The following is a 24,781-nucleotide window of genomic DNA, read 5'->3' as shown; positions in this document are numbered from 1 at the left end:
ACATTAACTTATTTCATATTTCAACACGTTGTGAGCGAGTGAGTGAGTTATGGATATGCTGGCCTGGCTGGAGCTGAGAGTGGGAGGGGCTGGACCTAGAAGTAGACCTGGAAATAGCGCTGGACCTGGACTAGATCATAACAATACTCCAGTCAGCTCTGCAGCGAACAGCTCTTGTGTCTAATTGTAACTACCTGTGATCCCCCCTTTGATCAAATGGTGTATGACAGTTAGTAACCGGAAGTTACTATGTTAAGCTGCATCGTATGCCTACATAGAATGTGACACACAATCTGAATCTGGTTATATATAGCGTCTTTATTCACCAACTTGCAACAGCTGCGTCACTGCATGTGGCTGTGGACGAATGTAGTGCTTGCGAGCTGAATTTGAAGTGGAAAAGGTTTAACTAACGTTTCTAAAGATGACGTTTCCCAAACTTGTACACACAAGCAACCGTCTGTATGGCTCGTCTCCAGATCCTCTGAGTTTCGTTTCCTCTGGAATAGAAGAGAGTACGGAAGTCTACTGAAGGTGGCTCTCCGACTTTGATAGGTCCATGGGCTCCGAGGGTGAACTGCAGCCCCAATTGAGAGTCCTCCCGCAACAAACAACATTAAACACAAATAAGGTAACTCCAACTTTGCTTGTTCATTTAACCGATAAGAGTAGGCTAAATCCTCTCATGCTTTCGCCAAATCAAAACATGTCTTCCTGCAAAGGCGGAGGCTGCAGTTTCAGGACTGGACTCCTACCCCATTTCTAGGACTATTTGTGTTTAAGACTGACTCAAGTGATCTCCCGTGGTCTTAACGTCTAATCGTTTAAGTATTGTGGTTGTACCAACGGCGTTTTTTTAAGTAAATGTACACATGGCTCATCTGTCAAAATTAGGTATGATCTGAAGTTTAATCGGAAGTATCTGCAAATAAAACACCTGTGAATTATAGAGGGATACATTGTGTAGCAAGTAAGGGGTTCCCCTTTAACCTTTGTAAGGAAAGAGGAAACTTCTAAATAATCGCAAAAATGACTAATTTACCGGTAGACTAGATTAGATAATCCTTTATTAATCCCACCAGGGACATGTGCAGGGTTACATCAGCAAAAGGGTATTGTGCAAAGGCAGGTAAAACACTAATTTATATATATATATAGCAGATACAGTACAAAGTAAGATACAATAAATGAGTTAACAATCTCAATGGTTGAGCTCACATTATTGAACATAGGGAATATTGATATTGCACAGTATAATATATATTGATAGATATTACACATGAGTGTAGCAGTCAGCAGTGTCGGTTGTAAAGTCTGAAAGCAGCTGGAAGGAAGGGCCTGCTGGATCCCTCCCTCCCTGTTGTGCTGTGGGCATACTGCACTGGGCAGGGATATCTTCTCCATCAGGGCAGATAGCTATGTCATCCTTCCCCTGTCTCCACCCACCTCCAATGGGTCAAGAGCCTCCCAGAGGTTATCTGAGGTATGCAAAATAAATGATGGCAGCTAGGTGAATTACATCTGTGAATTACAGATGCATTTGAAAGGCTTGGCTTATGAAAAGTGCTTTATAGATGCAATACATTATCATCATGATTCTTATTATTATTTTAAACTTTTTCATTGAGGGCGTTGCAAATTATACGTGTAGGTTAAGTTCTACATTGATATTACTTAATTTGGCTGGTTAGATGATTAATTTGTGGTATTAGTTTGAGATGATTAATTTATGAGGTTCGATATGGTTAAGTTTAGGTATTAGGTACGTGTTACTTACGTGTTGTGCTTCATTATGTTTTATTCGTTATTCTTGAGTTACTCATGAGTCATGAGGTGTCCATCAAAGGAAAACTATACTCACGTCCCGAAGTCACTGTCACGATGAACTAGGGTCCTAGAACAGCGGTCCTGAAACTGCAGCCTCTATTGCAGGAACATAGGCGTACGTCCGAATTTCAACTTGATAAATTGACAATGAGTTTCTACAAGTTGAATATACAGTAGAATGATAGAATTCAGAATTGACATATGTCCTATTCCAAAATAACGATGTCATCCTAAAACATAAATTATCATCCTGTACTCTCTTATTAGATGGCTACCATTAAAAGTTGTGCGTTTTCACTCTCTCGCCCACAGTAATTCATTCAACCGTCCTCCAGCACGATGCCTCTCCCACACGGGGCAAACCGTCTCCTCTGCTGGCTCGCCCTCTTCGCTCACCTCACCGCCGCCAACCACGGCCGGACGGCCTCGGAACCAAAGAAGACTGCCTGCGTCGTGCGGGGCGCCTCGGCCGACTGCAGCCACATGAACCTGAACGTGATCCCCCAGGACCTTCCCCAGGACATCACGCGCCTGGACGTGTCCCACAACAGACTGACCGGCCTACCCGGCGCCAACCTGTCCCGGTACGCCGGGCTCCTCGACCTGGATGTCACCTTCAACAGCCTCACCAAGCTGGACCCCAGCCTGTGTCAGACGCTGTCGCGGCTGCGCACGCTGAACCTGGAGCGCAACGAAGTGCACGTGCTGCGGGATCAGGACCTGAGCGGCTGCGTCCAGCTCACCGTGTTGAACATGGCGAGCAACAGGCTGGCGTTTAAGGCCAAATGGCCTGACCCGTTTGCCGCCCTCGAGGTAATGAGGTGCACAACCTCGTTGTTGTTTTTTTTAGGCCTTCAGAAGGTTTTGGACGTTTGGATCGTACGATCATAGCAAGGGAAGGGTGAGGCCACTGTGGGAGGATTGGGGCATTCCCCTTAAATCAATGAGCCGACTAAAACATGCATGAATACAGGCAGTAATAAAAATGTGTGCTCTTATGTTATTATACCGTTACATATAGGTATTATATAACCGCTTGTTTCCTTATTCTTCATGTATTTTACTAAATCTCTAGTAATTTTTTAACAGCACAGGAGCGTCACATCTTCATCTTCATAAATGGGCCTGGTGAGACTGCTAAGTAACAAGTCATTTGTAGGCAGGTTTCACAGTGTGCACTGCACTGCAAATTCGATCGGTAAGCACAAGGGGTTAGCATGAATGCAAGAAAAACTAGCAGTTAATAAAAACAAGCGTATTACAGGTATTTTTAAGTTTTGGGTCCTCCAATCCATATACCATCCCCTTATAGTATGATGATGATTATGATGGTACAAGAAATAGATGACAATGTCCCTTTGAAGCCTATGTCTCTATAAACCCTGTCATGTTTCTTTGTTTGTATAATTCACAGAACCTGACAACTCTCGATGTATCCAACAACATGCTTTTGACGGCCAAGCTGGGATCTAAACCCCAGCTCCCTCGTCTCGTGGCACTGACATTGTCACATAATGCGATTTCTACCCTGAAGAAAGAGGACTTCTACTTCCTCAGTCGCTCACCGTCACTGTTTGTCCTTAACCTGTCATATCTGCCTCTTAAAAAGGTACGGAAATAAAAGGAAATTCTAATGTCACTGTTCCCTATTATTGTATAAACAGTGGATCTCTGTTAACTTTGCGTTTACACTGTGGTAATTCGTTTTTTTTCCTTACTTACAGTTTGAGGATGGATGCTTCCAACAAATTGCCAATATTTCTTTTTTGAAAATGGATGGCTGCAATTTGGCATCTCAGATCACTAAACTTTGCACAGAGCTATCAGACACAGCTATTCACACCCTGTCTCTTCAAGATGCAACTCTTCTCAAACTCACCAACATAACATTTAAAGGCCTACATAAAACGAATCTGACTATTTTGGATCTTTCAAGTAATAAAATGTCTGCAATTGAAAAAGGAGCATTCCAATGGCTGCCAACACTAAAAACTCTCCATTTGGAAAGAAATAACTTCAAGCACCTGACCAAGGATACCTTCGTGGGGCTCGAAAATTTGAAAGAACTCAACTTAAGACAGGCTTTGGTGAAAAGTCAAACATCCTCCACATCAATCATTGACGATTACACCTTTAGCCCATTGGTTGCACTGGAGACCCTAATACTGGAGCACACCGCGATTCGCTCAATCACAGAAAACACATTCACAGGTTTGACAAGTCTTCAGTACTTTTACATTGGCTGGTCCAGTTGCACATCCCTCAAGTCCCTCACCGAAAAGACCTTTGTGTCACTCGCAGCATCCCCACTCAGGTTGGTTAACCTGACGGCCACTGCCATCACTAGCATCGGCAACGGCTCCTTCTCTGCCTTTCCAAATCTCACCACTCTTTTGTTGGACTTTAATTTCATCAGCCAAACTCTCCAAGGGGCAGAGTTTGAAGGGTTGGGTCAGCTTGAACAACTCTTCTTCTCCAACAACCGCCAGAAGGTTGAACTGAGGTCCTTATCTTTTGTCCAGCTTCCTAAGCTGAGTCTTCTGACACTGGGCAGAACCTTGACCGGCAGCTTGGACCTGGTTCCATCTCCGTTTGCTCCCCTGAAGAATCTCAAAGTTCTTGACCTCAGCAACAACAACATTGCCAACATCAATGCGCGCATGCTAGAGGGTCTTGAGAACCTAATGGTACTCAAGATGCAGCACAATAACTTGGCGCGTGTGTGGAAAAGTGCCAATGTCGGGGGGCCGGTGTTATTCCTCAAAGACCTCGGGAACCTAACTGTCCTAAACATGGAGTACAATGGATTGGATGAGATCCCTACGGATGCACTCACAGGGTTAAAGAAGCTTAAAGAGATGAGGTTCACAGGCAACCTCCTTAACAACCTCAAGGACTCGGTCTTCGAGGACTTGCTATCGTTGCAGACGTTGAGTATCCAGAAAAATCTGATTACATCTGTGAGGCCCCAGGTGTTCAAACCAGCCATGGAGAACCTCACTCTGCTGGACATGGGCAGGAACCCATTTGACTGCACCTGCGAGAGCATCCTGTGGTTCGTGACATGGTTGAACACGACAAAGGCCAGCTTGACGGGAGGCAAGGACCAGTTCACGTGCAACACCCCGCTCGCCTACTTCAACCGCTCGGTCATGGACTTTGACTTGCTGTCCTGCAAAGACTCCACTCCATTCCAGGCACTGTACATACTCAGCAGCACCATTGTCATCGCATTGATGTTAGGCGCACTTTTGGTTCGCTTTCAAGGTTGGAGGATTCAGTTCTATTGGAATGTCCTGATCAACCGCACGTTGGGTTTCAGCGATGCCAAAGTCGAGGAAGGAAGGGAGTTTGAATTCGACGCGTATGTGATACACGCTGATGAAGACCAGAAATGGGTGGAGCGTAGTTTACTTCCTCTGGAAACGGACAGATATGTGTTTTGCATGGAGGGTCGTGATTTTCTGCCCGGCACATCCCGCATTGAAGCCATTGTGGATAACATGAGAAGATCACGAAAGTATTTGTTTGTTGTCACGGAGAGTCTCCTCAATGATCATTGGTGTAGAGGGTAAATATTATGTTCCGTTATTAAATGATCATACATTTTTTACGTCATATAGCAGATACATGTAGCCCAACTAACAGTAACAACTAGCAGTGAATTTAAATATCTTAAATAAATGAGCAGGTTAACTAAATATGTTTTATATATGTTGTAATGAGTGAGTAATGGACCAATAGTGTGGAGACAAGGGGACGGAAGGTGAAAGATACAGCTGATTGGTTCCATCTTAAGTCCAAGAAATGTTGAAAAAATTTGCACCACCATGCTTTTGACATGTTTGTCAACATGTGTCCCTGTCTTTCCATTCTTTCTCTCGGTCACCCTAACATGATTCTTGTTCCCCTAATGGTTTTCTGTTCATGGCATCCAGATTCAAGGCCCACCACGCTCTTCACCGGGTGATGGAGGAGAGGCGGGACGCTGTGATCCTGGTCTTTCTGCAGGACATCAATGACTACAGGCTTTCCCGCTCCCTGTTCCTGCGCAGGGGCATGCTGCAGCTGCGCTGCCTCCTCAACTGGCCTGTCCACAAGGAGAGGATCCCGGCCTTCCACGAGAAGCTGCATATCGCACTGGGGACGACCAACACGCCGAAGCCCTGAAAACGACAACTGCAGTTGTCGTTTTCTTTAAGAAGGGAAGATGAAGGGATTAATGAGGGATTGTCCCCAGTGAAGAGCTGTCATTTTCAAAGATGTTTTTATTTTTTTGCCAGCGGATTGAAATGCTTTCCGCATAATATTTAATAAATGCAATGCTTTGTGCTCCTATTATTCAATCCATTCAATGATCTAGTTCTTAATCACCACCCAGGCCTCCCTGTGTTGCTTCACCCTCCCTACTACTGCTACAACTCCTCCCTCGTTGGTATTTGTGCACATGCTCAGAACCAATGCGGCGTGTTCTTATATAACCTGACCTGTGGCATACAGCGCACCGTTTGTTTTTGCGCCAGCCCATGTCAATATGATTCACACCATTCCAAAGGCTAGGTCTCTCCTTTACCCCAGATGTTGTTTATAATGTGTTTACTCCTTGTATACAGATAAGAGGATGTGTAATCTTTTTTTATCAGGTCACATCATTAATCTGTAATGTAACCTTAATCTAATAATCGAAACAAGATTGTTTCGATTTATCGTTTGATCCCTTTTCCTGTTGGTTATTTCTGTCATTGTTACTATTACTATACAATACCATGGCAGCATGTCTCATGCATTTAATTCATAAAAAATATGATAAATGTGCAATGGTATTTGCTGTTTTTCCACAAATATAAAACATATTTGTTATGTATAGGTTAAGTCAGAGGGTATATTTACTGGCAGTCTTTTCATCAGGCATAATGCAAAAGTTATGTATTTGATTAATGTAACACATTTCAAGAGGATCTACAGGTCATGAAGAGGGGAAATGCATGTCACGAGAACTTCTAGTTCTCCTCTTGTGTGCGTTGGGACATCATGGGGAGGTTCATAAGCAGAACTACACCTTGTAGGACATATTCAGATCAGGCCACATCCTCCACCCTTTCTCTACCTTTTGATCATTTGTGAATACCGTTTTTTATTGTTATAGAAACATTAAGGTCCTTTATTCCCTGATAATACTTTGTGCCCCTTCTTAATATTTATGACATTAGACATAGTTTCTCTACTTTTTGATAATTTGGGAATAATTTCTTACATTGTTAGACATATTTATGTACTTTATTCCCTGATAATACTTTGTGCCCCTTTTTAATATTAAAGAGGTCCTTCCCCGAGAAACCATATAGTACTGTTCCTTTTGAAATCCGATAGGTCACTCGGAGCTGAATATGCATGCTACACCTGAAATGATAATTCTACCTCGATTGCCTGCATTAGTAAATAAAAGAAAATAGACGCATAAACAAGCAAATCAGAAAAGCCTCACCAACTGACGTCAATTGGTGAATAAGTATTCATGGCCTTGCCCACCTTGGCTTGCAACGGCAAGCCAAGGTGTAAAGACAGTATTTAGTTTGTGCCTGTGATATTTGTGGCGATAACAAATCAATGTTGCATCTCTTGGCCAAGAAAGAAGAGTTGAGGAAGAAATGGTTGGATTGGACATTACCGTGGCCGGGGCACGGTGGCCGGGGCACGGTGGTACTGGTACCCAAGTGGCCGGTGCGCCGGTATGTCTCTCTGTCCTTCTCCCTCTCTCTCTGTGTCTCTCTCTCCTTCTCCCTCTCTCTCTGGAAGTTTAATTGGTTTTATTACTGTGACGGACAGTGCTGTTAGCAAATCAGAGGCGAGACATTTGCATGTCATGATTAAGAGCCCAAATCATGTCGTTCCTCCCCGCCCATGAACCAGGATACCAGAGCATTTTTTCCCCCAAAACCAACTCACAGGGCATTTATTGCTACTACTGCCCACCGCAAACTTATTGAAAAAACGATGCAATGACACCTTTAAGACTCTCTTTTGTGAGACTTTTTGGAGACTGCTCAATACAGGCAGGGACGTGCACAGGGGGGTTGCTCAGGTTGCTTGGGCAACTGCCCATATGCCCTCCTCGACTCAGGTTGCCCTTCCTTTTTTTTTTTTTTTAATCATTTAATGGATGCAGAATTTCATGTAGGCCTAGATAAAAAAAATCGCCACTCGAAACATTTCATAAAGTAAGCGTAGCCTCATTCAATTCCGTTCGGGAACTGAGAGTGAAAGTCAGTAGGGGGAGGTCAAACGCGGCGTGTGAAAGCTGCTTCACGTAGCTGCAGCGCTGCACGCGACCGGAACACCGGCACCTGTGAGACGACTGCCTTGATGTTGTCGGAAAAGGTGAATTTGAGATGTATAACAAACAAACAATCATCATCAGGGACGTGCACAGGGGGGTTGCTCAGGTTGCTTGGGCAACTGCCCATATGCCCTCCTCGACTCAGGTTGCCCTTCCTTTTTTTTTTAATCATTTAATGGATGCAGAATTTCATGTAGGCCTAGATAAAAAAAATCGCCACTCGAAACATTTCATAAAGTAAGCGTAGCCTCATTCAATTCCGTTCGGGAACTGAGAGTGAAAGTCAGTAGGGGGAGGACAAACGCGGCGTGTGAAAGCTGCTTCACGTAGCTGCAGCGCTGCACGCGACCGGAACACCGGCACCTGTGAGACGACTGCCTTGATGTTGTCGGAAAAGTTGAATTTGAGATGTATAACAAACAAACAATCATCATCACGTTTTATGAAATGAATTACAATCTTCATAAATCCAGGCTCAGTTTGCCACGTAACGTTTAGCCTAAATAATTAGACAGCTAGCTAGCTTGCGGACAAGCAGCCAGTCTACACATTTTTTGGTAGGCAAACTAAGCTACATGTCTGCTTATAGTTAGTTTCTAACATTTCGTTTTAAAAAGAAGAATAAAAGATGGAAGTAATGCATCACATGAATTCTTTCATTCAAAATGGTTCATGCCTAAATCTTATCACTATTTTGGGTATTGTTTGTTATTGTTAAGTGAAGCCGAAATGCCCAGTGAAAAGAGGAGGATTCAGGAGAGAGACAACTAAAGGAGGTGTCATGCCAAATTTGTACCGGCTGCCAAATTTGTACCGGGCGCGTCATCCATACGTAATCCATTCTAAACCTGCCTGGCAACAGATGATCGCGTCATCCGTTGCCTGGCAACGGACGATCGCGTCGAATGACGTGAAAGGTTCACGAACATTCGCGAACCTTCATGCTCGTTCATTCGCACTTGTCCGTTATCTGTATTGTGCTATTTCGTCCTTGACCTGCTTTAAACACTCAGTTTACTTGCTAAATTTGATTAAACAATTAAATACAATACAAATATAAAGTAAAAACAAGTGTTATCTAGCGATCAGTTTTCTGTATTATGTTTTGGCAACATGAGCGCGAATGTTTTTTGAAACCCGCTTTAAACACTCAGTTTACTAGCTAAATTTGATAAAATAATTAAATACAATAAAAATATAAAGTAAAAACAAGTGTTATCTAGTGATCCGTTATCTGTATGTTATTTCGTATTTGGCAACATGAGCGCGAATGTTTTTTGAAACCTGCCCGGCAACGGACAACCCTTACGTAATCAGTTGTCCGTTGCCTGGCAATGGACAACTGTTGACGTGCCCGGTACAAATTTGGCAGCCGGTACAAATTTGGCATGACAGAGGCAGCAAAGAGGAGCACATCACTACAGGGTAGTGATGTGCTCCGAAATCAGTGTGGTCAAGAGCTGCTGTCTGACCTCCTCCTGCTGTCCATAGAGAAGGACATACCAATCAACAAAGAAGAGGTTCTGAAGGCTTCTCTTTTGAAGCTTTGCATTTTTAATATGTCAATTTGGAGAAACTTATCAGTAACTTGATAGGATGTTGTTTAATTATGTTTGTGTTCATGTTATGTTCTTCTTCAAGTCATGTTTTTCTGCATTATCGTTAGTAGTAGTTATTTCAGTGTTTAACTTATTTGTATTAATATATTAATAAAGACCCTTTTATTCTCAGTCCTTCATATAGCCTGTCAGTTGTTGTTGTTTTTTTTTGGGGGGGGGGGGTGCCCTTTTTTCAGGTCAGAGCAACTGCCCCTCAAAATTCCTGTGCACGTCCCTGAATACAGGAGTTTATATATAGTAAAATACAGAACCATTCTGACATCTAGTGGTTTATATAATGAGCTGCAACCTGACTGGAAAGTAATGTCTGATGTTGTGATTGCTTTAGGTGAAAATGTATCACATAACATTCTGTCAACATAAAATTATATTGAATCGTACAAGATTATGCTTATATTAAACCATAAACAAGATCTCCCCCTGTTCTTCACCAAACACATCATCCAGCAGCCAAGTTAGACACAGAATAACATTAATAAATGACAAAGTATAGAACTGGAAGGTTGCTAGTTCAAGGGCGTAGATTTACGTGGGGACCAGGGGACGTGTCCCCACCCTGCTAGTTCGATTCCCGGCTCATCTTATTGTGTTGAGGATTGGATACTTCGGATTAAAGCGTCTGCTAAATGACTTAATGTTTATGAAACAATAACATACTATACAATGAACGTCATTGATGAGATAAGGCATTAAGGTAAAGGCCTTTTGACACCAAAGGGAGGGTAGATAAACAACAGGTCCAAGAGTCCAACCGGCAAACGGAATAGATAACAGCATACTGGGCAAGCGTCCTTCCTGACACGCAGTTCGGAGTGGTACTTTTAGTTGTAATCGCTTTGTTTCATATCTATTTCCCCTCAGACATGCTTTGAGTGTGAACATGGCATTTTTGCTCAATGATCTTTCAGCGTCTGTAGTCGCAACCAGTGTTTTCGTGGCTATCCTGAGCTACTTAACCTACCGCCTGCTCACAGGACACCTTCTCCAGTTTTATCAGCTGAGGAGTATTCCAGAGTTCGGAACCTCCTACCCCTTCATTGGACACGCGCTGATTCTAAAAAAAAATGCTGGAGGTGAGGAACCAGAGACTCTCACTGAAATTAGAAACTCAATGGAGTAAAGAGGCTAGCAGAGTGCAGAGGGGTTTAGGCAAGGGGTGTATGACCTTCATCTGCCCAAGCAGGACCCCTCGTTGGATAGATAAACAGCAAGGATCCCCTGGATGATAAATCAAATGCACTTTAGGGTAGCAGGTGTTGAATCCCAGCCAAAAGGTTATGCAAGCCAAATGTAGGCTGCCTTGAGCAAGACGTCTAACTTGTACCAGCAGTTTAATGATATGTGTATCATATACTCTTTTCAGTTATGACTTGAATATGTGGTACTGTTCAGCAATTTATGGAGTAGTGGGACAGAACCCCCACCACTCTGCCTTGACACGCTATTATTATCCCCATGTTGACTGTGTGGTAAAGCTGTTCTTTTGGGGAGCTACAACTGAGGTCACAGGTTATAACCTATAATTACCTATGCTAATCACTCATTCACATTCAGCATGTTGGGTACGGTTTTTTGGCATTGCATTAAATGGGAATCAAAATAGTACCTCTGCAGGTCGCCCTGGCTTGTGTTGGCTATGGTTATGGACTGGTAGAAGTTGTGGACATTTGTGTTCTGACGGCCAGCCAATAACATACTGCGATCCACAAAGTTTACCGTATAGGCATCCTGGAGCAATATACTATAACCCCCCTGAATGCCAGGGACGTGTGTTCTCAAGGTGCATCATTTTGAACACTCACAGCCAGTTTCTGTTCTATATGTTTGAATGTATTTTCCAGATTTCTTCAGCCAAATTGTTGAGGCGACAGAAGAGTTCCGTAGCAGTCCACTGTTGAAAATATGGCTCGGACCGGTCCCCATGCTGATGCTCTACCACCCGGAAACGGTTGAGGTACATACACATCGTTTCTGTTCTGAAATCACAGTACAGTGAGACATAAAGTCTACCTACCTACAATATTGTCTTCTCTATATTGTTTTTGTTTTTTATGCATGGGATTCGGTACTGTAATTCAATGCAAAACCAATAATCAGATTTTAATTATTTCATTTATTTTAATTATTGTACATGGATTTAGGCTCTTCTGAACAACTCAGTTCACATTGACAAGGCCCACTTATACACCTTTCTTCACCCATGGCTGGGCACAGGTTTACTTACAAGGTATGTACAGCGACAAACACATGACTACTTTATACTTATACTACTGTCAAAATGCTGTACCATTCTGAATGCTATCACATTAAACAAACAATACAGTCAACCACAGCGGCCCTGCATTAAAAGAGACAATATCAAATTAATCACAAAAAGAAACGTAGATTACATCATTTTTTCAATGCGTCTTACATACTTTATTACACATGGTGAATCAAATCACTAGCACTGTGTGCTAGTGATGTTGTTCTAAATGTCAGTTGAGTGTAATATCCTCTACTATTGTAGAGCTTGCTTTCAATTACTTAAATTATCTTGTGCTTAACCACCACCATGGCCTCCCTGAACTTGTACAACATGCTCAGAACCGATGCTATTGCAATTGAGTTCATTGAGTCCATTGTAGGCTACATACTGACCTGTGTGGCATACAGCGCACCCCTTGATATTTTCCCCGCTTCCAGATATGCAGATTTGTAATCTTTTTCATCAGGTCACATCATTATTCTTTAATGTGACCTCATTTAATTAGCTAATTATTCTTCACAAGATAATTTAGATAGTCGTTTGTTTCCTTTTCCAGTTGGATATTTCTCTGATTATTACTACCATATCTCTGTGCTTTTCCAACCCAAAAACAAATCCCCAAAACCTATCCCGGGGATTACATGGACAGATTAAGCTTGTTGTTGTATGTAGCACTGCCCAAAGTGCCATGCTGAATATATTGATGTGGTGGGATTAACTCCCCCATGAGGTGGTTAGAGGTATTGTCCAACCTCATAGCTCAGATTTACGTTACAGTAAATATGGCTTTTTCAGTACACAACAATGTTGTGTTGTCACACATGATAAAAATGTCATGATTAATCTGACATGGTACGCGTGTCATTTGTTTTTCATAGTTTGCTATACACCTTTCACAACTGTACTTTTGCAGAGCAATGCAGACAATATACTGTATTTGTAGCATGTTTGCTGCTACAAGTCACCTGGGTTGCTGCCCCACTCAACCTAGGTGGCTTTTACTGGGCTCCCCCTGAACAAGGTCACAGTGTGGTGATGGTGAACCCTTTTATTGTAGAGTTGGAAGACAGTGGTAGAGGAAGATGTTGATCCAATGACCATGCTGCCATTTAGGAGATCTCCCCGAGTGTGTGTGGGGATGGCTGGTTTAACCTGTTGTACATTGATAGCTTGTTTTTGCAGCCTCACCCAGCCCCAGAGACCAAAAGGTCAGGCTAGGTTTCACAAAATGATTTCCAAATGGCCAAATGGCTCCCCTTTTCTGTACAGCACCGGGCCTAAGTGGCGCCAGCGAAGAAAGATGCTGACTCCTACCTTCCACTTCTCCATCCTGTTGGAGTTCCTGGAGGTGATGAACGAGCAGGCTGACATCCTGGTGGAGAAGCTTGGCAGGGAGGTGGGGGAGGGCCCCTTTGACTGCTTTCAAACCATTACCCTGTGTGCGCTGGACATCATCTGTGGTGAGGAGGACAGTTTAAGACTGTCCCTGGCCTGTCAATTATAGTGCCCTGGTGGTCCAAGTAGAACGGTTTTATTGTCGTTGTATAATAATAGTGCTTGAACTGTGTGTGTGTGTGTGTGTGCGTGTGTGTGTGTGTGTGTGTGTGTGTGTGTGTGTGTGTGTGTGTGTGTGTGTGTGTGTGTGTGTGTGTGTGTGTGTGTGTGTGTGTGTGTGTGTGTGTGTGTGTGTGATATTTTGAATCGAATGTCTTTCAGAGACTGCAATGGGGAAGAAAATGTATGCCCAAAGTAATTCAGAATCCAATTATGTCCAGAGTGTGTACAAGTGAGTCACACACACACACACACACACACACACACACACACACACACACACACACACACACACACACACACACACACACACACACACACACACACACACACACACACACAAAGGCCTCACATTGATGCATTTGAAGCCTTTCATGACGTTTCTCATGACGTTTTTCACTCTCACTTTCCAAGGATGAGTGACATCATCCTTCGGAGGCAGAAGGCGCCCTGGTTCTGGTGGGACGTCAGCTACAACCTTTTCGGCGAGGGGCTGGAGCACAACCGGAGACTAAAGACCCTCCATGAAGTCACCTCCAACGTGAGTGCTATCTCCACTGTTAATACAGTGTTAGAGGAGGAAAGAATAAATAGAAGAAGCTGTATCTAGTATTGGGGACACTCCAACATTCAAGACTTCAAACGAGTCATTTGATAGCCAACAGCCTAAGGAGGCTCATATGATTTGATCATGTGGGTCCGGTAATTTAGTTTTGAAGAATAAATCATGTATTCAACCCCTCCCTACCAACCCACAACCCTGATCTCATCCCACACCTATTATCCAAGACAGACTGGAGGGTGGGAAAGAGTCAAGCGTGAAAGAGGGGTTTATTGAGGATGGTCACGCCTCTGTGTCTCTCTTTCTCCCTCCCTCCCACTCTCTCTCTCTCCCCCCAGGTGATTCATGAGAGGGCGGACCAACTCCGTCTGGAGGAGGAGGACTCTGACAGTGTTCCGGAGAACGGCACCAGGAAGAGGCGGGCCTTCCTGGACATGCTCCTGAAGACCGTGGATGAGGGAGGGAACAAGCTGACCCACAGGGATATCCAGGAGGAGGTGGACACCTTCATGTTCGAGGTGAGGAGTCTCTAGGACCGACCTGGGTGTGGGTGCATGTGTGGGTTTGTGTATTTGTTTAGGGGTAAGCATGTGTGTGTGCCCAAGTGTATGTGTGATTATGTGCTTCTTTGCTGGGCTGTGTGTGTGTGTGTGTGTGTGTGTGTGTGTGTGTGTGTGTGTGTGTGTGTGTGTGTGCGTGTGTGTGTTTGACTGGCTGTGTGCGTGTGTGAGTGTGTGTATGTGCACACATATGTATGTTTGTCAAGCTAGTTGTGCCTCTGGTCTGTTCCATCTGGGCCGGCCCTCAGAAACCGTAGGCGTACACCAGGTGGAATATCCCTGGTGAGGTGGTGCAGTCAGCAGCTGCCACCGCCCAACACTGGACTGTGGTAAGCCACCCCAAAGACCCAGCCTGTCTGAGTGGGGAGGCGTTTGGATCCAATGGCAGAGGAGATCCCAAAAGGGTTTATGGAACCATCCATCTGCTGTCGTCTGACAACGTCTCGCGAATGGGCAGACGGGGCTTGTTGAGAGAGTGAAGTCGACGTTTTGCAAATCTCCCTCCCTGAAATGCACGTTCTCTTTCGCAAGTCTTGGCCCCTTATCACGTCATTTATCCAAATCCTGTGGCGTGGACGAGTCACAAAGCAGCGGGTATGGATACGCATGAGGCTGTAGACGGACACCTGCACCCACCAAAAGTCAAGCTCTATGTTGGTAACTGGAACTTGCCCAGTTTGACGGACACTTCTTGATCAAAAATACAGTAGAGACGCACCGCCCTCATGGGCTGAGATGAGGTAGCTGGATTCACTGTGGATATTGCTGTCCTTATTGAGACCCGGCTAGCCAATCCTGGAAAGGAGCAGATGAGGAAAAGACGAAAAGAAATGCCCGGGGGGCCTATAAAAAAATCAAGGCCAAATACAGGTGTCCAGACAAGTTTACTGTACAATGCGAAAACTCCGCAGTGGCTTGTTGAGTTCGTAAAATGGAGTGATACGAGGGGTTCATAGTGCCAATGCTCTTCAGCAGGGTGATGTCTCCCGTGTTGCCAGACACACTCAAAGCAACAACACTGGGTTATGCCTCGTCTATGGTTTTGACGGCGGGCTTTCAATCTGCAGAGGATACAAGCCAAAACAGGAAGTCACTATTCGATAACGTTTGTTTGCTGATCTGTGCTCTGGCTGCTAGATTAAATGAAGAACTACAGGATCAGCACAAAGAAGACCTGCTACAAACCTGCTACTAGGAAGCCCTACACTTATGGAGCCAGTTTCCTGCCATAATTCAAACCTGAAAAAAAAAGTTTCAAAGGCTTGTAAGTCTTTTTTCAACGCCTTGAAAAAAAGGTTTTGCAACACTGAAAAAAGAGATTATAACCTGAAAAAAATTCAAACAAAATTTCAAACATCTGTAAACATGATTTTGTGTTCTATTTTATCTTCTTCATAATTTTCACCAACACATTTTCAAAATTCAAACTATTTCACCAGCGCATTTGCAGAGTTTCAAATCTGGCACTGTTCTAACAGTGTATTTCATTGTTTCCCGGTTTTGAAACCTTGTAAATGGGATTCTGCAAACAGGTATTCATACATTGAGAAATAAGTTTTGAAAGGTTGTATATTTAGTTTTAAAAACTAGTAAAGGTGTACGCCATTGCAACGTATTTTTTCAGAACTGACTTTTCAGCACTGACTTTTCAGAGATTTGACCACACAGGCGCAAGCTTTGAGTCACGTGAATATTGGCAGTGTATGAACACCTGTTTGCAGAATCCCATTTACAAGGTTTCAAAACCGGGAAACAATGAAATACACTGTTAGAACAGTGCCAGATTTGAAACTCTGCAAATGCGCTGGTGAAATTGTTTGAACTTTGAAAATGTGTTGGTGAAAATGATGAAGAAGATAAAATAGAACTCAAAATCATGTTTACAGATGTTTGAATTTTTGTTTGAATTTTTTTCAGGTTATAATCTCTTTTTTCAGCGTTGCAAAACCTTTTTTACAAGGTGTTGAGTTTTCAAACCCAGACTTACAAGCCTTTGAAACTTTTTTTTTCAGGTTTGAATTATGGCAGGTAACTGGCTCCATATACACTGAGCCCACTAGATTTGTGAACGACCAAAAGCTTTCAACCTTTAAAAAGTTAACTTGCATTTGCAGTACTTTGTCTTGTGCTGTGCACTTAGATGATGCAGTTAACATCTGGACGACCAAGACCGGTGCATCTGGCGTGGCATCAAAGAGTTCCAAATTAACTAAGACGATTAACTTAGATGGAAAAACACAGCTGTTCATTTTATGAGTCTGACACTTTTTCTGAACTATCCCTTGCTCTATCTGTTGCTCCAGCTAATCTACCCCTCTAAGATAAGATAAGAACTTTATTTCATCCCATACACAGGGAATTTAACTTGTTACAGCAGCCCATGGAACATAAAATATGCAATAATAAAATAAAGATATCCAGCAACACATATACATCAAATAAAAAAAGAAATTGCGCGCTAGTTTAGAAATATTCTACACTTTTCTCCAGTGCCGCAAATGTTTCGAAATGACGTGGACTGTGGCACTCCTTGTCCTTCATGACCTGTAACTCCTTCCCTCTAAAGGATTGTTCCTTTTATTTTGTTATGTTTAGAAAAGGCTTTGAGGGGGCTTCAGCAGAGAGAAACATGTGTGAACTATCAATATGGTGTCACAAGGTTATTTAACCACAATCAAAACACAGACAGATGTATTTGTATGCCAATCATACTGCCTTCACCATGTCATTCTTTTAGCTGTGATTAAGTCATCTGTGTTATGAAGGAATTGGTATGGGTTAGGCATCTCGCTCAAGGATCCCTAAAAGTTAGGCTTTGGACTTTGGGGATTGAAGCCAGTACCTTTCGGCTGGTTGTGGACCACCCCTAGCCGATACACTACCCTTTAGCGGACGCTTTTATCCAAAGCGGCTTAATGATCTCAGAGGTCGTGCAGGTTGGGGGGTCAGGGCGTCTTGCTCACAGATGCCTGGGGGACATTTCATGGGAAATCACCTCACACCTCTCTTGCTTTCCTCTAATATTGTGTTTTCCTTTCGTCCCCCAAGGGCCATGACACGACCGCCGCCGCAATGAACTGGGCCGTGCACCTGCTGGGTTCACACCCAGAGGTGCAGAGGAAGGTACATCGGGAGATCGACGAGGTTTTCGGTAAAAAATGATTTTAAAATAAACATAATGGCTCCTCTCACCTTCTCACTTTCATGACATCACCTGTTTCCATGACCCACGGGGCCCCCTCCTCTTACTCAGCGCTGAAGAGATCCGTCTCCTCTCAGGGGAGAGAGAGAGAGAGAGGATCGGAGCTAGAGAAGATTGAGGTATAGGTTTATGTGTAAATAGGCACCCAGGAAATGTGTGCCAAAACAAACAGGGTGTTTGTTTAGTTCGGGCTGTGTGGAGGTTGTTCCACGCTCTAGTTCCAGAATGTAAAAAAGATTAGCCTGTGGCAAGAGCAGGTGCGATGCAAACATTCCCCACCACCTCTGGTTCTGCCCTTGCACCTTGGAACGTTATGAGATGAATATCAATGAGGCGTAACCTGCCCCACAATAATCTTGTAGGCCAGAGCTGCATTCCCAGCATTCACGTCAATTCCAGGATTCGTTTGTGCACAACACAGCACATCTCTTGCTATGTTTGCGCTTGCGTAAATTTCAGGCATATTAGTGTAGAAATGTTAACCTTGTGAGGCAATCCTGATCTCACTAGTTCCCATTCTGTTCCTCTCTGAAGATCAGTCTGGCCTCGAGCCTGTTAAAAGCCTCTCCCAAGATTAAAAAACTGATAAGAATGCTGCAGTCTGCTGAATCCAAATAAACAAGAGCAGAACCAAAATAAATTGTAAAAATTGACAGAGCCATCAAAACTGTTTTATCCGAAACTGACTGAATAACAATGTTAAAGATTTGCATAAATTTGAACACTTCTCGGAAGGGAAGATGTTTTTTTTTTTACTTCCAACCGGATTCGACAAGGGCAAAGATAGCAACTAAATTAATCAGATTAACTTAGTGAATGAATCTGATTGGCTCGAGTTTATAGCACAATATTCTGATGCGCCTAAATGTGGAAATGAATTGCTGCTGAGGCCACGGCCAGACTGAAATCCATTGCAAAGGGCATACTTGAATATCAGGATGATCTCACAAGGCCATACAAGCCCTGTGAGATTATCAGAAAATATGGATCCTCTGGCTTGGACCCGCTGCCCACCTAGTAATATGACACATACTTGGTAACAGGCAAACCGCTTTTCATCTTGAAAACAAGATGGGTTCATCTCAAGGGTTTACTCCTAATAAAGAAATTTGAAGAAAGAAATAATATTATTGTAGCGGGGTTCACTCTGCATTGTGTATTTTAATCAAAGACACTTCGACGACCGGGTAGAGGATGGCCTATTCATTATCACCAGCCTTGCATCTTCTTCCCATTCAAAGTCAGCAAAACAGAGAGAGCGCAAACTAACACGTTCCCGAATTTCTGTTAATTTGGCCAATCTGCTCCTTCAAAATAAGAGACCCCTGCATATCTAGTAATATAACTTTAAACAAGGGTATCTGCTTCCAACCTAGAGCAACAGCATCATACTGCTACAATATGAATCACCGGTAATGGGCTTGACACTTTGCACCTCTGCTCAGGCGGGTCCAAACGATCCATTACCATGGAGGACCTGAAGGAGCTCAAGTACCTGGACTGCGTCATCAAGGAGTCCCTGCGGATCTTCCCCTCAGTGCCCCTATTCGCCCGGACACTCTGTGACGACATCGTCATTAGTAAGTATAAAACACAAAAGCTCTGAAGTTCTTCGGGGGGGGGGGGGGGGCCAGATGATGTATCAGTGGTGCATGTGTTCAACTCCCAGGTGGAAAGGACAGGGTGTGAAGGGCTTGTATTTTCATGGTTGAATTAACTTATTGTGAGTTGCTTTAAATAAACGTGTCAGCGAAATGAATGAATTGGGATGTCATTTAATTATAATACTGTCCTGTGTTAATGCTGTAACACCCACGTTTCCCATCTAGGATTAATAAAGTGCCTCTTCACTTCATCATCAATAACTAGTAATTTGATATTAAATAAACACGTGGCACGTTCTATCACAACTGGCGGCCATTTTGAGCGCGAGCTTAATCTTCCAACTGTGTCTCTGCCTGCAGACGGCTTCAAGGTGCCCAAAGGAGCCAACGCCATCGTCCTGTCCTACGCCCTCCACCGGGACCCCCGCTACTTCCCCAACCCCGAGGAATTCCAGCCAGAGCGCTTCCTGCCAGAGAACTCCGTCGGCAGACCCCCATACGCATACATACCCTTCTCTGCTGGCCTTCGGAACTGCATCGGTAAGGCCGGAAGGAGTCGCTGGGGATTGGTTTCAATCTGCTGGACAGTCTGGTGGACGTCGTAAATGGTGCTGCCTTTGATGTAGCTAGTTCGATCCCAGGCTCCTCCTAGCTGAGTATTGAGGTGTCGCTGAGCAAGACGCCTCACCCTGACTGCTCCTGACGAGCTGGCTGTCACCCTGAGTGGTTGACTCCGCCGTCGGTGGGTGAATGTGTGAATGAATGGTTGTAAGAAACTTTGGATAAAAGCGGCAGCTAAATCCCCTAAATGGAAATGGAAATGTAGCGACATGAGTTTGTAACGACACTCAAACTTAAAATAACTCTTCCTGAGAAGGGGTAAGAATGGAAAAGGAACACGTCATGAGTGAGTCGTGAAAATGTTTGTGTGTTTGTTAAAAATCTGGTTTGAATCGGTGTTCTTCTTTTGTATCCGTGCGCAGGCCAGCGTTTCGCCATGATGGAGGAGAAAGTGGTTCTGGCGTCCATCTTGCGCTCCTTCAACATCGAGGCGTGTCAGAAACGGGAGGAGCTCCGACCCTTCGCAGATCTAATCCTGCGGCCATCGAACGGCATCCTCATCAAGCTGGAGAGGAGAGAGTAGATCTCTGGTGGTCCCATGCTGTTCCTCTGGGAGCTGCCAGAAGCTTGTTCCCCCCTCCCGATGAGGAGAAACCTCTCACCTCGACTATGACAGAGGAGCTGCATCTTGATTAAGCAGCAATACTTTTAGTTTGAGGTTGAATTTGAATAATAAATGCAATTTTCTGTGGCAACAATTGTAAGAGGGCTGCCTTGAATAACACATTTGCTGTGAAAAAAAGTGTACTCAAGTATATCCAGTAATCAAAAAATGTCACTCAACATTTGCGTTTGGAGAGTGAGCCTACTGACTAAGTCTTTTTCAGGGTTTTGCCTTGACTTTCACCCACACATTGTGCACTTGTGAATCCAACGCTACACACAAAGACAGTTTGTCAGGGACTCTCACGTGATTGTGTTTTGGAGGGCACCCCCACCCAATCGTGGGTACACAGAATTACAGGTGTGTACCCACACCTGTAATTCGCTTTTGCCATTTTTAAGAGTTACACCACACCTTACACTTTCTGCTCAACAAACCTACGCTACTCGCTTTGGACTGGACTAACTCTCTCTCTCTCTCAAGGTCATGCAATTATGGGCTCCTTTGAAGTGGGGGCGCACCTAATCTCACAGCTAAATCATCTGTAAAAATCACAGGTCACGTTCCCATATCCCTGTCTGATTGGAAAGGTTTCCACCAGCTCGCTACAAAGTCATACTCCAGTCTGTATTATTTGTTGCTTCTTTTTTTCATGCATTTTTCGACATGCATTAAGGAGACAGTAAGCACGATTTGAGAGTTGTGGAGAGAGCCCGCAGAAATGAGCGGAAAAGAGCAAGAATTTGAATCAGAAAAAGATTGTCACCTTGTTCTCTGCTCCCCCACTCTCCATCATTTGGAATTGTTGCATTCATGCACCGTGATTGACCCGACCTGGGAGCAGTCTGAAATCTAAATTGGCTCAGACACATCCACACCTTGCAGAGTACACTATTCAGTCAGGCTGGAACCCTCTTCTCCCAGTAAATGTTCTCTCCAGTGGAAAAAGTTATTTTGTACTTGAAACAAGAGAGTCCAGTCATTGTACTATGGGGGGTATGAGCCGTTGGCATAACCTTGGACTTGGAGAATCTGCAACAAGCTGCCTCTACAACTAAAACAACAAAAAAGACGTTGGTCCCTAGCTGCTGGGACTTGGAATAATAACATAGATAGAAAAATATAGAAACCATACAACTTTTCTTTGTTTCAGATCATGAAGCACATGAGTGCATTGGATAGTATTGGTAAAACTAAGGGCACATACAAGGACAATACAAGTGTTATTATTATCTATTTTTATTTATCCTGCATTTTATATATTTGATGTTTAATATAGACCACCAAATATTAATCAATATGTAAGAATAGGACAGAAAAACGAAAAAAGCCATGTTGTGAGAAAATAGGATTTCTGAGTGGATGAGGGCCAAATCCAGGAGAGAGTCACCGGCAGCCCACAAGAGATGAAGAGAAATGGATTAGTATCTGTCTAGAAAACAATGCTAAGATTGGCTGTGGAATAATTTTATATCAATCAATAACAAGTCAAGTGCTGCTGTTAATGAGTGGTATATTTCTGTTTATTTTGTATAGTATAGTATCTGTCTTTTTTCTTTTTGGACAATAACGGTCTGGATGATCAAACCATCGTAACTGTCTCTCCTTGCTTCTGTCTCTCTGATACAATTTGTCGAAGCACTTCTTTGGCCAAGAGCCAAAGAAGCACTTTGCGATAACGGTCCTATGTGGCACAATAGCAATGAAGAGCATTTTTCTTTATGATAAGACGGTTGTAAAGAACCTTCACAGTTATTTTATCCACAAATTCCCTTCTTAGCTACTTTTGGTCAAAAGTGCTATATTGGCCCATTTTTACGTTTGTAGCATGGAGGCTAAGTGACCCTAAAGCTCTTCAGCACAATCAGTAACAGGGATTTTGACAACTGTATTGGTAAAGGAAGTTTTAGGGAAGCCAGGAGAGATTAGATCAACCAGATATGCACTTGCTCTTTAAGTGCATCCGCACCTCAAGAACAATAGGACAAAACAGCTCCTGGATGGGGGAACCTCAATGTACAACCACAGCACTGGAAATTGAAGCACACACTGTTTGTTTCTCCAATTCGCAATCAGTGGTTGTTTAGAGGGAATTCCTCAATGCTCACATGTCCAATCAGCCACCCGCCCACTCTCTCTCTCCTCTTCCAGGCAGTGAAACAATTCAATTGATTCACATTTCTCCTTATTTAATGCCCCCCATCCTCTCAAGCCTCACAAGGCCCTCCCCTCAGGAAGGGGTCTTCAAGGAGCTGCAAGCGAGGAAGTGGTTCCCACGCTGCAATGTTTCAAGTGCTAATCCAGCTCAGTGCCGTCTACGTGCTAGGAGGGATGTCGTAGGGGGGTTGGATGTTTGTATGTTTATACAAGTGTCTGTATTTGTATGCATTTGTGTATGTGTATGTGTAGATGGGAATGTGTGCATGTGTTTGTGTCTGTCTGCGTGAGTGTGTGTGTGTATGTGTGTGTGGATGTATGTGCCCCTCTCGCTGTGTAGACTGTGTTCTGAAATGATCACACTGCTTACAGCAAAGCCACTATCTTTGCACAGCATGGTAACTGTTGGCCTGCATGAGCAGTGGCACGAAACACAGAATCACAACTTGTGGTTTTGTTTTTGGCCACTACCTCAGAGAGCTGCTAGTCCGGGTGGTTAGCATGCGCTTACCTCGGTGGGACAAAACACAGTTAAATCTATGGGAGTTGCCAGACTCTCGTTTGGAATATAATGCATGACAACGACTCACCAACTGCCCGGTTTCGGATTTACATCTGGGCATAGACGATATCAACAAGTAATCTGGGGTCTTAACCCACCTGTAAAATCCCCTAATAATAAGCTAATTACATTAGTAATATTAGTAATGAGATCCCATACACACTTCCTAATGAGAAAAGGACCATGCCTCGTAACTGTCTCCCCTTGACCTGTGTGACCTCAAGCGATGACATTTTCTATCTCCTTTGTGTGTGTGCGTGACTGTGTGCATGTCGGGTTCGGTCTCTTATAATTGGTAAGCTACGCTCTTCCTCCTATGTGGTCTGTATGATATATAAATAGATACACCTCTTTTTTATGTATCCTTTTTGATGTTCCAGGTTGTCCAAGCAGCTATGGCCCAAAGCCTTAATTGGTTGTTGTTGTTGTTGTTTTGGAGAGGCATCTTGTTGCAGATCCTCCAAATCCAATTCCAAGGCGATGCCAGTGCCTCATGCCCCCCTCTAGTCCAACTTGGAGCACAATGTACAAACGACTCTCTTGTTTCAAGTACAAAATAAGTGTTTCCACTGGAGAGGATGTTCAGGGCAGTGTATCATTGGTAGAAGTCAAGCAGAGCATGCTAGGTGCTGCTGACTCTGCTCTTCGCCACTATGCTGACACCCAGGGTGTGAGCACAGCACCCCAATCAGCAAGGTGCAACATCCACTCGGCTTCCCCCCACCTTAGTGCATTGTGGTGTGTGTGTGTGTGTGTGTGTGTGTGTGTGTGTGTGTGTGTGTGTGTGTGTGTGTGTGTGTGTGTGTGTGTGTGTGTGTGTGTGTGTGTGTGTGTGTGTGTGTGTGTCCCCGCTCACATGCCAAGGTAAGTGACGTCTCTAAGTCACGTCTTCTCCTCCTCAAAGTGGGTGTCAGCAACCCAGGGCCCACATGGAGGACACATGAGCTGAGACATCAGGGTTTTTTATTCATGCACTAGGGCAATGTGGTTTGTGGGTCAATTCTGTGAGTACCTTAATCCAGCGTCTACTGTAAGCCTTGTTAATATGTGCGACGCGTGACTTTCTGATTCGCCGACGCAGCATTTACATCGATATGCCTAAAGGTGTCCACTTATTTTAAATGGTATCCATTAAAGTTCCACTCAACTATTTAATGCTCTTTTTTAATGAATAGGTTAACAAAGGAACAAGAAATAAATGCTCTAAGTCTATATTTAAATGTCAGCCGCAAATTTGTGGTCATTGAGTGACATAGTTGTCTTCTATTTCATTATTTCATTGGATTAAACCTATATTTTACCAGGTAAATTCCATTGAGATCAA

General features: G+C 43.7%; 2 protein-coding genes across 2 annotated transcripts; both read left to right on the top strand.

Annotated features, from left to right (window-relative positions):
• Positions 1-134: 134 nt before the first annotated feature.
• tlr3 (toll-like receptor 3) lies at positions 135-7,164 on the top strand. Its single transcript, XM_030351771.1, has 5 exons — positions 135-631; positions 2,140-2,640; positions 3,242-3,436; positions 3,552-5,398; positions 5,766-7,164. Exons 2-5 carry the CDS (start codon positions 2,167-2,169, stop codon positions 5,995-5,997), a joined length of 2,748 nt encoding a protein of 915 aa, XP_030207631.1. The 5' UTR covers positions 135-631; positions 2,140-2,166; the 3' UTR covers positions 5,998-7,164.
• A 3,382-nt stretch (positions 7,165-10,546) lies between these two features.
• LOC115540693 (cytochrome P450 4V2) lies at positions 10,547-22,330 on the top strand. The gene is made up of 11 exons (XM_030352189.1): positions 10,547-10,856; positions 11,625-11,737; positions 11,925-12,010; positions 13,301-13,491; positions 13,748-13,817; positions 14,000-14,126; positions 14,486-14,665; positions 17,756-17,858; positions 19,355-19,489; positions 19,874-20,053; positions 20,497-22,330. The coding sequence occupies exons 1-11, from the start codon at positions 10,664-10,666 to the stop codon at positions 20,655-20,657; spliced, it is 1,539 nt and encodes a 512-aa protein (XP_030208049.1). The 5' UTR covers positions 10,547-10,663; the 3' UTR covers positions 20,658-22,330.
• Positions 22,331-24,781: the final 2,451 nt, after the last annotated feature.

Source organism: Gadus morhua, chromosome 3 (genome assembly GCF_902167405.1).
Source record: "Gadus morhua chromosome 3, gadMor3.0, whole genome shotgun sequence".
In the NCBI taxonomy this organism is placed as follows: domain Eukaryota; kingdom Metazoa; phylum Chordata; class Actinopteri; order Gadiformes; family Gadidae; genus Gadus; species Gadus morhua.
The sequence above is the reverse complement of the archived record's forward strand: the minus strand, read 5'-3'. Positions and strand labels throughout refer to the sequence as shown.